Source organism: Dermacentor variabilis, chromosome 8, assembly GCF_050947875.1.
Source record: "Dermacentor variabilis isolate Ectoservices chromosome 8, ASM5094787v1, whole genome shotgun sequence".
In the NCBI taxonomy this organism is placed as follows: Eukaryota; Metazoa; Arthropoda; class Arachnida; order Ixodida; family Ixodidae; genus Dermacentor; species Dermacentor variabilis.
Window position 1 is genome coordinate 88,917,663 of NC_134575.1, and position 17,751 is coordinate 88,935,413.

At 46.6% G+C, this 17,751-nt stretch overlaps 1 protein-coding gene across 1 annotated transcript in view; it reads left to right on the forward strand.

The window, feature by feature from the left end:
* Positions 1–17,751, forward strand: part of LOC142590391 (uncharacterized) — a 93,318-nt gene that overhangs the window by 52,147 nt on the left and 23,420 nt on the right. Inside the window, exons 8-13 of the mRNA XM_075702475.1 lie at positions 303–566; positions 1,088–1,134; positions 3,530–3,635; positions 9,293–9,505; positions 11,110–11,275; positions 13,677–13,792. Of these exons, the coding sequence (XP_075558590.1) occupies positions 303–566; positions 1,088–1,134; positions 3,530–3,635; positions 9,293–9,505; positions 11,110–11,275; positions 13,677–13,792 (912 nt within the window). The remainder of the gene's footprint in view (positions 1–302; positions 567–1,087; positions 1,135–3,529; positions 3,636–9,292; positions 9,506–11,109; positions 11,276–13,676; positions 13,793–17,751) is intronic.

Below are 17,751 nucleotides of genomic sequence, written 5' to 3' on the forward strand. Positions count from 1 at the left end.
GCCAGGCCAACGCTACCCTTGGGGCTTGCGACCCAGGTGCAACAACGGGCGTCAGCGCCGAGTTCCCAACAACTCGTGCCAGCGGCGCGATTCCAACAGTGGGCACACAGTTCAAGCTTTGCACAAGATAAATAGTTAGATTCATAATTCACAATTGTAGTGTTCTCTGCTTCTTCGCTGGCACTCCACAATGACAATAACGTTTACGGAGGTAATTCAGCCTGCAGTGCGTTCATTAGAGCAGCTATCACATGTCCATTGATGGACTCCGTGTGCGTAATCAGGACTCTGATTTTATCCAGGTGACAGCAGGAGCATCAAAGGCTGTGGGCGCCACCATGGCTTCATTCAGTTTCCCACCAACCTGGCTGTCGTGGGGTTCGACCAGTGGTCTGTCTCCTCCTCCACCTCCAGCAGTGCCAGTGGAGTTGAAGAAGCAACCAGCGGAGCACGAGCTACTGTCAGACGAGCGCATCGCGGCCCACGTGGAGAAGGCACTGAAACGCTTGGCGCTGCAGTTTCCCACCAGCCATCGGGATGACGAAGGGGCCACCGCCAGGAGCCGCGTGAGTGCGGACATCTGCTACAGTCTGGTGGCCACACTCTTGACACGAGTGGTGTTTGTTGTTTTCTGCTCTGAGACTAGCATTAACGATGACACGGTCAGGTCATAGTTAAATAACAAGCTTCTTGCATTTATTTGCAAGAAAGATTCGTGGGGCAGTTAAATACATAGGAAGCTAGGAACATCTGGCCTTCCTTTGACATTTTGGAACCAATATGGGTTTCATGCACAGGAACCTGTATGGGTTGCAAAACGTCAAGTAACCGACCAGATGAGCTTTTGTCAAGCCCTTGGTTAAGGAACCTCTATGCAGGTTTCGGAAGCAACTACAGTGGTTGTGTAAGATGGGCATGTGAAAAAATCTAACCTGAAAGGTACTGATAACAGCTACTGCCATAAAATAAACTTCAACATTTCGATTGCAGTGTCTGATGCATAATCTCTTATTTCATAGAGAGCGTTATTTGGCCTTTGTGTCAGGAGCTGCAGTGGCCCTAAGAACCGGCGGCGTGTAATTTGCAGGAAGAAATGGAGCGGCTCAAGCTTCAACTGGATGCGCACAGAATCACGTGAGTGGCCTGTCCTTGTCCTTCTGGGCACACTGGTACAATTCGATCTTATCGCACTTCGAATTCGTACAGAACACAATGCTGCTCCGCTTCGGCGGTTGCTCTCGGTTGCGTGGTACGCGATTTGAAAGGTGCGTCCGCGGAAGTTTCCATTTATTGTCTCGGTATTCCTCCGCAGCAGCAGTGATATTCTTTATATTGAAATCGTGTATAAACTCACTTACTTATGGCGAGGTTAAAAATACATGGTGCTCAATGGGCAAGAAGTTATAAACAGTTTAATACTTTGTTAAATCGAGAATTTCGTTATATCAGGGTTTAACTTTAGCTTGTGATGCACATACACATGTGCTGGCTAGAAGGAGGAGGCAAAAAGAAGGAAAGGCAGGGAGGTTAGTAACCGCTGGACAATAATTTGCTGTTAGTGGGGATCTTGCTTGCAACCCCACACGATCGGAAGAGCAGATTGCGTGGTTGGAATTTGAACAGCTTTCAGATGACCCAGCACACAGTTATGCGGGAGAAATTTCGCACATTAGAAGGAAAAAAAACCTTGATCTAGTTGTATTCAATGTAATGTTGCTTTAGTCTTGCACACCTTATGTGGCATGTGCCCTTCCGCCATAAAACATCTTATGTGGCATGATATTCCTTATAGCTTGTAGAGCAATCTGGATTTTGTTTGCCCAAAGCGTGGAGAAAGTGCTAACGCTTGTTGCAAGTAGAAATTGTGTTATATGTGCACAAAGAAAGGTATTCTATTAAAAATAATAAAACTAACCTGTCAGTTTTTATCCCGAGTGTCGCAATGTTATGCATCAAGCTGGCTCTGTTATATTTATTGAATATTTCAGTTAATATTGTGATCACATGGTATACGAATGTACTATCAGGGACAGAACTACCCAGGACGCGGCTCCAATGGCCGCCGCAGGGGAGAACTGCATTGCTGCGCTATCTAGTTACGATTCACCTGATTCGAGATCAAGAATGAGCGAATGCACAGCCTAGCTTACCAGCAAGCGTGTACTGGCTGGCGCCTTCACGCAAGTTGCTCTTTGCCCACGAACCCAAGGCCAGAGGCCACTATAATGGCATCAGTTCAAAGCGTCTGCTGCACGTGCTGGAGCACTTTTCACCAAGCAGGAGCGATGCCCTCTTAAGCAAGCATGCATCGAATGGCTACATTTTATTATTTATTTTATTTTGCATTTTCTTGTTGATAACTGCATCTCATTTTGCAGTCTGTGCCCAGACAATCAAACATTGCTTTTGCGGAATGTGAAAGCAGTACAAACAATGACGCTGCCAATAACGCCGCATGTGCCGCGCGTTTATAAACTGGATTGCAAGCAAGTCATGCTCCCAGCCGATGCCCACGTAGCGGCATCTCACAGAAGATTTCTGGGTGAAGAGCAGCTCATATGAAAGACCCAGCGAGTACTATACAGACTTGCACGCAAGCTAGGGCACAAGCTTTATCTCGGAACCAGGTGAACCATCACTAGGCAGCGCAACGATGCAGTTTTTCCCCTGCTCTGGCCCTTGGAGCCACATCCTGGGCAGTTCTGTCCCCTATAGTACATTCAACTGTGTACCAAAAGTGTTTATCCTTGCAGCAAGTCTGTTTTCTACCTGCGCCAAGATCTGGGCCAAAAGGTCAAATTTGCTGTTCTGCCACCGGGGTTGTGAATGCAAGAGATATAATGGCGGAGTGACAAAGGTTGCCCTGGCAACAAGAATGCTACCGGCACATTGGCACAGCCGTTCAGCTCACAACAGCCAGCGCCTCGCGCTAGCAGTGCACGCTTGCGCTTAAGGGGGTGAGACATGGGTCTTGAACCGAAAAAAATCTCGTAAAAAAAAATTTTTTTTAATGCTACTTTTGCATTCTACGGTGACCGATGCACATTCCCAGAAATTTTCGGACGTCTTGGATCGATTTGCCTTTGTTGTGTGCTATGTGTTACGTTGCATACGAAGGAATTTCAGGGCAGCCCAAGTTTATTCAAAGTTCTCCGCTGTAATGTCTCTCACAGCTTTTATCTTTTTGAACCCGGCTCAAGCAGCTTTAGCAAAAATACTGGCTGGCTCAGTCTGACCCAACAAAATTTGAATGAACTTGCAACTGTTCGGTCGAGATCACTGAAACAGCCTGTATTGATGTAAAAGCACACAGAAGTAGTGTGTCTGGGTCATTGCTGCTGGTTCTGAACCACTGAGCTACCAACCTGTGTTTACGTGCATTCTGCAAACATCCCACTTGTCTAGCATTTGCACGAGCATGATAGGAAAGTCCAACTAGCTCACGCGACCCACTTTCATCAGGCTTGTGCGAGTGTCCTCAGTTGCTCTGGGAAATTTAACCTAATCGATTAATCTCTGCCGGTTTCAGGGTTGAGCGCCTTGTACACAGGTTGGAGGACCGAAAGGATTGCTGCCAGGATGTGGCAGCCCTGCTCGCCGGTATCGACACCAAGATCATCGACAAGGTGCTCGAGGTGAGGGCCTTGTGGGGGCGTGTCTGTACCTGTGGATGGATTTCTCAAAACCAAAACATGCTAGTGTAGGGGCATGCTTAACAGTTGCCCCTTCTGAGGCAAGATGTGGCAACTTGGCCAACACCCCGATCAGGATTGAATTTCTCAATCTTGATTGGCTCGTTGCGCAAACTGCGGAACGGAATCAATCACAATGAATAAATTCAATCCTGGTCGGGCCTCGATCGGGATCGAAAGCACCTCCTATGACACCCATGTAGAGGCCGTTTCAAACATTCTAAGTGGCACAAGCAAACCAAAAAGAGAGGTAGAAAAAAAGGAAGACAATAGTGCTTTCTTTTTCTTTGTCTTTGTTTCATCATAACAAAATGCCTCTTTTTTACATTTCAGCAAGTGCTTCTTCCTTAATTTAATGTCTTATTGCAACAGGGGACTTTCGATAACTTGGAGCTTCTATGTTATGAAATCCCAACAAACTGCTAGAAGTTAATGTTCAAGCTCCTGCTTAGGAGAGCTGCTGGGGGCATCTCTGACTACAGCATTGTACTGTAGAGACCAAGGTTGGAGGTTTGATTGCCGCCTCTGGCAGCTGCGCTTCGATGGGGCAGAATGCACAAACACTTGTGTAGTGGGCTTCGAGTGCCCGTTAACCCTTTTTTGGACAGAAATACACATCGTGCAACTTTTCAGGGCAACTCTGTAGCAGTGAAATATAACAACTACAATTTAACTTTCCTGTTTGCAGATGTTTCTGAACTTCATCAGAATACTTTTATTTCCATATCAGTCAACAAGGCGGAACGATTGTGATGACTATTTACTTCTTTTCCACCATGTTTAGTTATTTCTGTCTCTCTTCCTCAACCTACCACAGTGACGCAGCAACTCTCTCGATCAAAATTGCACTTAAAACTTGCATTTGAATAAAGACAGTAAAAATTTTCCCAAGCCAATTTTCTCTCGCATCTGGTTATCAGAAATGCCTGGAGACATGTTTTCATGACTGCTCCATGCTTTTATTGCTTCATTGTGATCAGGCACCTCAATTTGTCATGCCTGCACGACCAAAATAGATTACATTACAGCACTACATGGGAGGAATGCATCGCCTTTGAGATTTTTCAAGAATCATCCGTTTTCTGAAAGCCCTTGTGGTGCTGGGAAGCACTGAAGGGGGACGCTAGGGCCGAGTATGCTCAATAAATACAATGTAAACATGCAAGGCATGCACATGTTGCTTGTATAGTGTATGGGGGGGTCCGCAGGCTACTTCTGGTCATTTTACAGGCATCCATGAGGGGTTCAAAAACGCACCACGAAGCCAGCACGTGTTCTCTCTCATGACTCGACCAAGTGGATAGTGGGACATATGATCCAACTTTTTTCTCCTGTAACCTTTTTCTCCTTTTTTCTCCTAGTCTGCAACAGAATGCAGACATGGGCTTGTTTGTACATGAAGTTAAATTGAGTAACTGCAAAATAGGCAAGACATGTGGTGCTTTGTCCATATCCTTCTCTGTGTCCCATCTCCTGCGTTGTTATTCAATTTAACTTCATCAATGGTGGTCTTTTTCAGATGTGACTTTATGAACGATACCTGATCAAGAACACACTTCTAATGATTTAGAGCTTTTGGACACTGATTGGTTCTCTGCTTGTGTCCATCAAAAGGTCTAAGAACCCCAGGTGGTCAGAATCAATTTGTAGACCTCCGGTACAGCATCCCTCGTAGCCAATGAATGCACAGCTTTGTGACATTGAAGCAGACAAATTCAAGTTAATTTTAAAATTATTTCAAAGCAACTCCTCTAACCGCTACAGCACCTCTCAAATAGCCCTTATGTTACATTGGAGTGCTTAATTAACCCCGTCAGCCAAATGGAACACCAGCGGGGAACGCATGCGAACCTTACAACACCCTTGTGCTTTGCTCTCACTTGGTGAGCAGGGCAATTTCTGGATCAGCTTTGCTTGTCTCCATCAGAAACATGGGGACATTGGAGAAGGGCCGACACAGAGTAGCCAGCCAGAGGCACGCTACTCCAGCCAAACTCTCTTCTTTCCCTCTCATTAAAGTAGGGGTGTGCGAATACTTGGATATCACGAATCGAACAGGGAACGTTCAGACAATTTGATTTGCAAATCGAATGTCTACTATTATTCTATTTTTTGAATATTCGATAGCCTGCTGTGGTGGCGCAGTGGCTATGTAGTTGTGCTACTAAGCACGAGGGCACGGGATCGAATCCCAGCCCAGCGGCCACCGCATTTCGGTGGGGGTGAAATGTAAAAACACCCGGGTACCACACATTGGGTGCACATTGAAGAACCCCAGGTGGTCAGAATTAATCCAGAGTCCCTCACCACAGTGTGCTTCATAATCAAATCAGGGTTTTGGCACATGCTTGTGTTCATGGAAAACATTATCGAAGAAGAGAAAAAAAATAACGGAAAGGAAAAGGCTGCCTAAGGGTGGGGCCCTTGGTCCAGATCTCGACTGGCATGGGCTACTCCCTGGGCCCTATCTAAGAGAGCTGCATGCCCCTCATGATTGCCCTCCTCAAGGGTGCGATCTTGTACGCATTCCAAAATAGAACGGAGGCGGTCCGTTCCACTGAGCCGTACATGATTGGTCAATTTGAACCGTGACGAACGCCATGACGTCAGTTGTGACGCGATATCTGCTATCAATCAGTCCGTGTCGTCTGCTATCGGACGAATGCAACGGAACGGACCGCCTATTTCGTGGCGTAAAGAACGGACAGCCTCTGTTCGATTTTGGAACGCGTACAAGATCGCACCCCAATTTGCGTCTCCCATGGCAGCGAGAAGTTTGAGATTATTTTGAGTAAAGCCTCAGAATTTCTTTCTATTCTATATTTTCAGAAGTCACTAGCCGGGACCCTTGATTGCGGTATACCTGCGCAGTGCAAACAATGGCTTAGCACGAAGCGGTGGTTTGGTCACATGACCACTGTTTGCGCTTACGTCTGTCACGCAGATTGGCCTTACGATATCTCACCTGCCGTAATGATGGGAAAGCCCTTCTGTATTTAAAGGAAAGGTGGAAAGCAATACATGCAGTAGAAGACTGCCATAAAACAGGTCCACCATTAAACTGAGAACCGCAATGGTACTCGGTGCAACATAACGTCAGTAATTTTTTAGCTTCATAGGAGGAGAAAAAATTGATTCTATTCAGCAGATATTCTATTGTTAAAAAATATTATAGAGACCTTCATATACTAGAACTGAGCTGTAATCAGTGCTGACATACTACCCACCATGGTTGCTCAGTGGCTATGGTGTTGGGCTGCTGAGTACGAGGTCGCGGAATTGAATCCCGGCCACGGCGGCCGCATTTCGATGGGGGCGAAATGCGAAAACACCCGTGTACTTAGATTTAGGTGCACGTTAAAGAACCCCGGGTGGTCGAAATTTCCGGAGTCCTCCTCTACGGCGTGCCTCATTATCACAAAGAGGTTTTGGCACATAAAACTCCATAATTTAGTGCTGACATACTAATTTGGAGTTCCCTTTAAAAGGGTCCTGAACCACCCCTCAGGCTCGGTGAAAAGAACACAGCCTGCAGATAGTATACGCTGCTGTGAACATCTCAGCAAAATTTCTCAGTCGTGCGTAGCGCGTGGATCTCACAAGCAGAGTGCAAAGTCACCTTTTTCTCAAACAGAACCCTGCTTCTCACTCTTCTCTAGACACTTTATTTCGTAATATGGCATGTTCCCATACGCTGCTGCTATTGGCCAATCGCCGACATCAGTCAAGAAGGGTGTTTAGATCAGTGCACTTCTTCCTGCTGTTACTGTGTATATTTATTGATGCAGTTTAATAAGCAGGGCTGAAGTGAGAGAAAATCTGCTTTTGAATTTTGATAATAATTACGTACTTCCGGAAGAAGCAGACTATCACCTGCTCACGCTCAGGTGCAGCTGCCAGCTTAGGAATTAAACTTTGGCCACCCTGCTTATCGGTGTCGTAGCCACTGGGCCTTGCTAATTTCTACTAGTTTTGAATGTTCAACTAGCCTCGAACCATACAAGGCTGTGGTGTGAGGTCACACCACACGCACGCTTGCCAGCGCACCCTCACTCCCAGCCACGCCATGGCGGACTTCACTTCATATCGAGCCGTTGATTGCGCTTCAAGATGCACAAGTTGGATGTGGCTACTATACGTCGGTCGAGCTGGCGCAGGACAAAGCCGGTCTGCACCACGTAGCACAGCCAGACTGGAGCATTTGGGCACGAGCGCACACTCAAGCCGTGTCATGCACAAAGCAAACGTCGCGCATAAGCACCGCAGCTGCATGCAGCTGCAGTCTGCTGCGTAGCGTCGATACCATGGACGCCGTGGGGTGCCACGACGAGTCTGCTGGCCGAGCACACTGCGGCTCGCTGAGGACAACCACGTTTGGCTACATTTAGCACATCGTAGGTGCCAAAATTGGAAGTAGCGGCGCCTACGTGAACATCCAAAATCAAATTTGAACTGCTCACCACGGTGATGTTCGGTAGGCAGAACATTGTGGGCACGCCCCACTCTGCCGTGGCCTTTGCAGTGCAAGGCATTGAAGAAGGCACAGGACCACAGCCAATGGGATATGCGACCTTCGATTGCCAATCGCTCCACTACATCTGAATGTAATGAAGTACTTTTTGTGGCTAAGTATTTCAGAAACAGTCTATTTTCACTTCAACTACATTTCTCGACTTTGATGAAAAAATGGTTCAGGGTCCCATTAATAAGAGTACACCGTACGGTATAGTATGTTGATTTCTGTGTACCTATAAGTTTCTGATAACTTGCTACATTCTTGTTATGCAATGCTTGGAGCTATCTGAGCATATGCAGCACCGTGTTTTCTTGGCCAAAATTTGTAAGCATTAACTGTTTTAAAAGTTTTCTCATAATCAATATTTGGCCTTTTTTCCTTGATTTGATTCGCTGTTTGATTCGAGAAATAACGAATCGAAATCTGCTACTCTATATTCACACACCACTACAGTAAATCCTTCTTCACACTCTCGGCTCATTGTTGCAGTGAGGATTCAGAGAGATTGCGTTGCTTTAAGGGCATTGTGAATGCATTGCATTCAAAGATGCCTCCCAGGCATCTTGCTCCTCAAGTAGCAAGGGTTGTTCGCCAACGCTGACACTACGCGGCCGTGCTGCCTGCGACTGGGTGTGGCCTTCACAATTTCATACTTTTCCTCATTGGAACGGCTAACTCGCCCATATGCAACCACTGCAACTCTGAGGACACCTTTGAGCACCTCCTCTGCCATTGCATCCGATCTGACACCCAACATCGGGCTCTTCAGAGAATGCTCAGCCAACCACACGGTCCACCCTTGACAGAGGCAAAGATCCTGCGTGCTCAGCATTGTCTGTCATCGACCCAGAAAGTCGCACATGCTCTAATGGCTTTTCTAAAATCAACAGATCCGAAAAGACGCTTATAGACACCATGTGTCTGCTGCTGTGCATGTCTCTCTCTTTCTCTTTTCTTGCTTCGTTTTCTGCCTTCTCCTTTATTCTTCCAGACCGTGACTCCATATTTTCCATGCAGGGTATTTAACCAGACCGCCGCCTGGTTAATGTCTCTGCCTTTGCTTAATCCTCTGTCTCTGACGCAGGTGATGAACGACACTTCAGCGGCAGCACCTAGTAGCCGGCTGCAGCGGTGGCTGACCGAAGAAATGGACCGGCGGGAGGGCAGTTTCGGAGCTGACCTGGACACCCGTCTTCGCACTCGCCTGGACGAGCATCGCAGCAGCCTCCAGGCAGAGGTGGCAGCGGCCGCTCGCCAGGCTTCTGAAGCACGAGAGGCGGCACTAGAAGCACGCAAGGTGAGGGCGAAGGTTGCTTGGCCCTTTCCTTTCTGTAGCGCGCTAGGAACCGGGTGGCCTCCAGCAAATCGCAACCCTGATCACGGAAAATCAATTCTGCAAAATATTGCCGCCAGAATTGCGAGAAGAAAAAGTCTACCAACATATCCCAACTGCGTAGCCGCCACACCGCGAGCGTCAAGCAAAGCACCGCAAGGCAACGCTCGGCCGGTGCTGACAGGCCGGCGGCTCGTGCGCGAGAATCGGACGATTGGCACGCGACAGCAGGCGACATAGAGGAGAACGACGTTCGAAAGAGCGAAGCTCGGGGGATGCTTTTTGTTGTTGATTGTTCAGTCGGTTTTTGTTGATGGGCACAGGTTCGCCCAGAATAAATTAGTTTTCGTAGAAACGGCTGTTGTAACTGTTGGTTACAATATCTACAAGTTTTAATGAAAGGGAACAATTGTCGTCCACCTGATAAGTAGCATGATGCTACAAAGAAAAGCTGTACAAGTTTCTCGGAAAGCTTCGCAAAAGGAGGAAAGAACTTTTATCTTCAGAAATTCGTAGATTCAATAGAACCTCATTGATACGATCCTGTTTTGAACGATTTCTCAGCACCCAATGTTCTCGATCGAGACTCTAAAGAATTACCCAACGCAGTTACTTTTTCGTTTGCTAGTTAATGTGTTCCTGGAAAACGCACTTCAGGCACCCACGTTCAGTACGTCGCCAAACCGCGACCGGGTGAGACTTTTTCTGGTCACTAGATCCCACCTAAACAAGGAAAGGTGCAAGGCCTGCACGATTGGGAACGGTAGCGGCCCGCCTCAGTGGCTTCCCCTCTATATTCGCTTGCCCATCTTGCATGAGAATGCTGGCACCACCGGCGCGCACTAAGTTTCTTATTCCGGCACCACCAAATCTTCTCCGAGGCCATCGTACGCCACATTCACAGCTATTGCCACCAAGATATTGCATTAAGCATCTTCACCTATTTATTCCACAGCACGTGTGACGTAGTGGTGTTGGAAGCGTACTACACGCTTTTAACAGGCTACAACCCAATCGTGCCGCTGTTTCCTGCTTCGGGTGGCAAGTGAGCACCATGTTTCGTTCGGGCGGTGTCTTGGGCATTGTATTCCCTCGTTGCCCGCCAGCTCGATTTTCGTTTTGGTTTCGCAAAGGAAAAAAACAGTCCACATCCATCGTTGCCTCGTGCTGCAACAATTCGTGACGAGCGGGCACATAAAACTACCCGCCAATACGCCCCGCTCCAAGAAGCTGCAGACCCATGTCGAATTGGAGGAGCGCAAATGTAAGCTTGCCCCAAGCCACTAAAACAACAATGCACGTCTTGGGCCACCTGGCCCACACAAGCTCGCCGCACGTCAACGTCTCTTTCGCTGCAAGGATTCGCGCAAGGCTTCACATTGCGTAGATGTAAACTGTAGTTAGATATGCCAAACTTTTGAGCGACTTTGAATCGTACGTTTTCCTGGTTAGTGCATTTTTTCTCATGGTCTTTCTTTATTATTTCCAGAATGTATGAAAGAGGTTCTCTTGTATTTACATTTTAAGATTGGCAGGTCGATGGTTGAATCTTGCGGCATTTTTTGCAGGTGGCACAAGAAGCGGCAGAAGAAGCTCGACGTGTGCCCCAGGTCGTCGCACCATTGACCACTGGCACGGCTGATGTGAACGAAGTCACTCGGGTAGTGAAAAACATGTTGGCGAAGTACGACGCAGACAAGACCGGTCTGCCAGACTACGCCTTGGAGAGCGCCGGTTAGTGAGCCCTTCCTCTTGGTCTGTTAAAGAGCCTGCTGAAAACGAATACCCTTTGCACAGATCCACTGTACTTAAAGGCACAGCCAGAGCCCTTTAATCCTCTTCTTCTTCATCTTCTCTCTCTATCTCTCTTTTTTCCCAATGAAAGTTCTATGGAGAGGTTTGTATGCCGGCCAAAGTAACCTGTGTGGTGTAGTGTCATTTGAAGGGCACTTATCCATCGGCCTGAGGAGGCCTACTTGCACGCACATTCCAGCAAGCTGTCCTTTGTTCCTGCTGCAGTGCTTAAGAACTTGTCGTGGGCCTCCCGATTTGAACCCTTACCTGCCCATTACCCTCAGCGCAGACCACACTCTGCACGTGCGGCGCTGATGAGTGCACGGAGCAGTGCTGAGAGACACGACGAGCATTCCCCGCTTTTGTCTGTCGCGCAGATTGGCCTTAACGAGCTGATGGTAATCCACAAAAATCACCAGCCATAAAGATGGAAAAATCCTCCTGTTGACTGGAATAAAAGTAGAAAGCAATATTTTCTAGGCAATAGAAGATTGTCATAAGCACAGTATCATCATCAGCCGGGCTACGCCCACTGCAGGGCAAAGGCCTCTCCCATACTTCTCCAACTACCCCGGTCATGTACTAATTCTGGCCATGTATGGCCTCCTATTAATCAAAATCCCTTTGGTATTTTGGGCAATTTTGCTATCTCTTCAGCTTCTGAGGGAAGCAAGCACATAATTCTATTTGACAGATACAGTAGAACCTCGTTAATACGTTCTTGCTATGCACGTTTTTCCGGCGCCAACATTCGCAATTGAGAACACAAAAAATGACCCAGTAAAGTTACGTTCAATTTTTGCCGGTTCATAAGTTCTCGGAAAACACAATCTTTGGCACCAACGCTCAGTACGTTGCCAAACTGCAATCGCATGATACGTTTTCTGGCCGCTAGATCCTATGTAAACAATAAAATACGCGAAGCATACGTGATCGAGAACAGTATGTAGCTGCCCGCTGTAACAGCTTCACCGCAGTAGTCACCCACCCCCCTCACGGGAGAACACCGGCGCACGCTCAATTTCTCATTTCGGTGCCAGCAAATCTTCTCCGGGATCGTCGCACGCGGCATTCTATCACCACCAATCCCATTACGATAAGCACCTTCGCCTATCTGTTTCACAGCGCGGTGTGCCGTCGGAAGCGTAGCGCACGCTTTTAATAGGCAATAACCAAAAAGCACCGCCATTCCCTGCTGCAGACAGCGATCGATCATATACGTTTTCTGGCCGCTAGATCCCATGTAAACAAGAAAAGGCGCGAGGCGTGCGCAATCGAGAACAGTACATAGCCGCCTGTCTTGTGTGAAAATGACTGCGCCCGCCCAGTTTCTTGTTCCGGTGCCTGAAAATCTCTGCCCGGGTCGTCGCACGCGGCATTCACAGCAATCGCCACCAACCCTACTGCGATAAGCATCTTCACCTATCTGTTTCACAGCACATGGTGTGTAGTGGCATCAGTAGTGTGCTGCACGCTTTTAGTAGGCGACAATCTAACGCGTCGCCGTTCCTTGCTGCTGGTGTCGGGATGTGGGCGCCACGTTTCGCTTCGGAGGCATCCAATGTCACCCACCAGCTCAATTTCGTTTGTTCCCCTTCGTTCTCTTTAACATGCAACAGTAAAACAACAAAACTTGTGTCGAGCTGCCGGTGCACCACTAGCAACGCACATCTTGTACTGCAACAATCCGTGTGACGCTTTGCATTAATTACGTAGATGTCAAGTATAGTTGAGTCTGTCAAATTTTTTTTTACTTCGGATCGTACATTTTCCCGGTTAGGCCATCTTTTCTTGTGTTCTTTTCTTTTACAAAACACAAGGTTCTATTGTATTACAATGGTAAAAAAAATATGTTCCAGACCTTTGTATGTGAACGGAGTTGTTATCAGCGCTGGCATACCAATTTGGTGTTTCCTTTAACAAGAGCAGAGTGTGCTGTGCATCTCAATTCATACTATGCAACTGATTCATGACCTAGGTCAGTGCAAGATTTAATAAATGTAACTGTAACCATTCTTGTTTCTAATAATCCATTTATCACTACAAACTTTAAAAAAAAGTTTTAAAGCAGGCTCACCAGCTTCTCAGGTCACTGCAGATATTGGTACCATAGTGAAATGTATCTTTTTTTGTGTGTGTGTGTATGTTCCTAGTTCTTATGATGAAATAATGAAACTAAAGAAAGCAGTAAACCTAATTTTGTTTCACAGTGTGTGCTTTCGTGAAAACTTTACGCCTGTCCCACACATGGGAGCAGATGCTCCAAAAGTAATAAATGTTTCCTGCTCCGGAATGCTGAAGGGCATTCTCACTTTTGTCTGTATTGTCCCGTGCCGCACAGGTGGGAGTGTGGTCAACACTCGCTGCACAGACACCTACAGCGAGCGAGCACCCAAGTACTACATGTTCGGCCTGCCCCTCTGGACTTTCTCCCGCACAGCGAGGGAAGCCATAATGGTGAGCCTCTGGGATGCACAGTTTCCGTTACGGCAGACTTCCGTTAATTCGACTCCAGTTGATTCAGTTTTTCAGTTCATTCGATCCCCTCTGGCACCCGTGCTTTTCTGTGAGGCTAACATTCATCATGTCGATCCTAGAATTAGCCTTTGCCAGATAATTGGAACTTGACCTGTCAGCCTGACCCCTATGGTGACCTCGATAGTGACCCCTTTAGTAGCAGCATCTGTTTAGGTAGAGTTAGGGGACAATGAATGCACTGATCGAAAAATGCTTATTTTTGGCCTAACCTAGAAAGATTTTCGAAGGATAACCATAGCTCGCAATGTTTGATTATAGTAGTTACCAGATTACAATGTGCACCCCCTTTTTTTATTACTTGTCTTTAAAGAATATTTGGCCAAAAGTTGCCTGCACGGTGAAATCAGACACAATACCGCCTTTGACACGTTCGCATGCTTTGCCGCATAACACGGATGTATTGCGGCGAAGCTGACATCAAAAAAACCGTGAGGCGAAGTTGACTTTAGGAATGATGGAATACGGCAGCACACTTCAAAACGACGTAACACAAAATGAACAAACATGAGCGCAGTGTTCAGACACATGGGGCGCTATAATGTAAAGCTGTTCCAAACATTTCTATTCCAATTCTGCAATCAGCCCTTAATCTGTGATAATCTGTAATAATAATCTGTGATTGGTCAAAAACTTTTTTTGGACTACCCCTGCTTCGCCCGTCTGTCATGCGACGTCACGAAAACCGCGATAGCTTCCCACCTGATACGACATGTACACACTGATTATGCATGATTAGACCGAATGAAAGAAAAATAATTATTTCTGGTTCGACGCCTTTTCACCGTTAGCTCTCTGCAATTAGCAAGAAGTTCTTGGGCTGCGGCCACTTCGACTCTCTCACGACGTCACACGACGTAGTTTTGTGACGTCACGTCACAAAACTACGAAAACCAACCACATCAAAGTCACGTGTACGCGTTGAAGATGCATTAATATGTCGAACAAAACTACCTTTTTTTTTCTGAATAGCCGGATACTGCCCTTTTCTGGCAGGAATAGTAGATGGCTGCCCACTGACCACTTGGGCACTGTCTACTCGCACTTGGCAGAATGCATGGACTTATTTGCGTATAATAAAACTTTTTGTGTGGCATTACAACGTTATTGAGCCCTTTTTGCACATATACGACATCGCTCTGCCAACTCTTCTTTGCTGAGATTCTTTTTAGCCACATTTTTAGCTTTCCATTGCATGCCATCGCGATTTTCGAGCAGCCACTGCCAGCTAAGTAAGGGAAAGCTCACCGATCGCACACGATAGCACCAACCTCTTCATCCGGTTATCTATTTTCACTGCGCTGGCTCGGCCCCATCAAAAACCTCTCCAATTGAGCGGGCGCATCGCTTCTTGTCAGCCAATTAGACAAAAATAAACGCTCAATGTAGGCAATTTTATTCAGTTTGAAAGCAAACAAAAGTGACCTCTTACAAACGAGATCGTTTTATTGGTCTGTTCAGACAATGTTGCAGGTCAGCACCTGATGCTTGCATCGTTGGTTACGTAAATCTGACGTGAGGAAATTGTAATAAAAACATTGGAATAGTTTTGCAGTATAGGGCCCTTGCTGTGTTAATATGACAATGCACATGTTTGTTTATTGTCTTACGTCGTCGTCGTTGTTGCAAAGAGCACGGCCATATTTCTTCATGGTTAACCAACTAGCCCACCATTACGGCTTTAGGAAACCAGCCACCATTGTACAACAATTTTGTTTGCTAAAAATTCGGGTGCGCATTAGATTTCTACATATTTTAAAAGCTTTAATGTCATTTCTACATTAGTTTGCTGCTTTGGACACCTAGAAAGTGGGCACGTTTGGTTCGGCAGCATGTTAGAATCGAGAAAATACTGCCAAATGAATCGATGGTTTGTTAAGGCATTTTTCTCCGTCTTGTTTAATTTGACTCGCAAGATAATTCAGTCAATTTCATTGGAAACTGACTGTAATAATTGATAAATTGATGTCACAAATATTATGGGACCGCCGAAAATCATCAGACTCCATTTCATATATACACAGTAAAACCTTGCTACTTCAGATTTCACAGGGCTTAAAAAAAATGTCCGAATTAACCAAATGTCAAATTGTCAAGGGTAGCAAGAAAACACTGAACAAATGCTTACTATGTCAACACGCTCTTGTTTACTGAATGAATCTGCAAATTCGGTTCCTATTTTGCACAAAAGCAGTGCAAAAGCGGCAATTCTTGTCATTTCATGAGTGACTAGCGGTTGCAGCAGCGAAGGCCTCGCGACTTCCTTTGCAGCATCGCCGTAGCACACATCTTCATCCGAGATACGCTTTTCACAATCATGCGCACACCCCGATTACTTTTTTCATCAATTGGCTGGTTGCCACCATATCATTCATCCATCATACAGCCGGCGTCCTTCATCCTCAAGAGCTTCAACCGTGTTTGTGACATTGCATGCACCAGTGAAAACGAAACTGTTTTCCACAAGCGCTGCGAACGAAACTGCGGTTGCCATCGGTGTGATCATGGCCAGAGCATGGACAGAGTCAAAACAAAACTACGACATTTTGCCGCAACTGCTGTGGAGGAAACCACAGGCCCTGTTGACACAATCACGGATGGCAACCACGCTGTTTGGAAGGCACGCAGCTGACGCATGCACAGAGTTAGACAGAACTACTGTTTGCCGCAACCACTGCGGACATAACTGTGGTCGCTACTGATGCGATTGTAGATGTAGACTACACAGTTATGAAAACATAACAATGCAAGGTGGTAAACACAATGATAAAAGCTATAAAGGCACTGATAGACACGAAAAGCGTTCTGCTGATAACTGTGGCAATGCAGACTCCGCTGCTTCATTTCGGTTGGACGCTGGCAATGCTTTTGCCCGTTTAGGTCACATGTTTACAGTGCTCTGCATTTTCGAAGCCCCGAGAGTTGTCTGAAGTAACCGGTGTGTGGTGAAATATGTCCGAATTAAGGAGAGTTTGGCCCCATTAAATAATGCATAAATAACTTGATCCTTAACTTGAAAGTTGGCAGGTCTGCATGTGCACTGGGAAATGGGTGGAGAGAAGCTTTTGCAACTCCACTTCGCTTATTTAGCTTCCTCAGTGCTGCCTTCTGAAATCAGAGTATAGCAGGAACTTGGAGACATTGCATGCAGCAGTATAGAAAGCAATATGGGAATGTAAAGTTAGTACAGTCAAACCTTGTTGATAAGATCACATTTTGGAATATTTCTCGGCGCAAGTATTCATGATCAAGAGCACAATAGCCCAGAACAATTGGACTTCTTTTTTACTAGTTAAAGCATTCCCGGAAAGCGCTGTCTTTTGGTACCAATGTTACGATACATTTTCTGGCTGCTAGATCCCATAGGAACGGGAAAAGGCGTGAGGCACTCGCAATCGAGAGCAGTAGGCCCCTCCCACTGTAGCTTCCCCCACAGTACTCGCCCGTATGTGTCACGTGAAAGCGTTGGTATTGACTCGGTTTTCTCTTCCACTAGAAGCCCATCTCATTGCAGGGTCGTCACGTTCACAGCTATCGCCACCAAGCCCATTGTGATAAGCATCTTTGCCTATCTCTTTCACAGCACACGCAGCACAGTGTGGTTGGAAGCGTTATCGCATGCTTTTTAATAGGCGATAAACCAAACGCGCTGCTGTCTCCTGCTGCATACAGCTCAAAGTGAGTCTTGTTTCCCCCTGGTGGCACTGTGTTCTGCCGTCGCCTCCCAGCTCGGTTTCGTTTCGGTTTTCCATCACAGTTTTAAAACACTATGCAATAAGAAAATGGCAGACGTCGTCTCATGGGTGATTGGGCCTCACGAGCTTGACATGCATCGGCGCTTCGTGCCGCAACGATTCTTGCCGTGTTGGTACATCAAAACT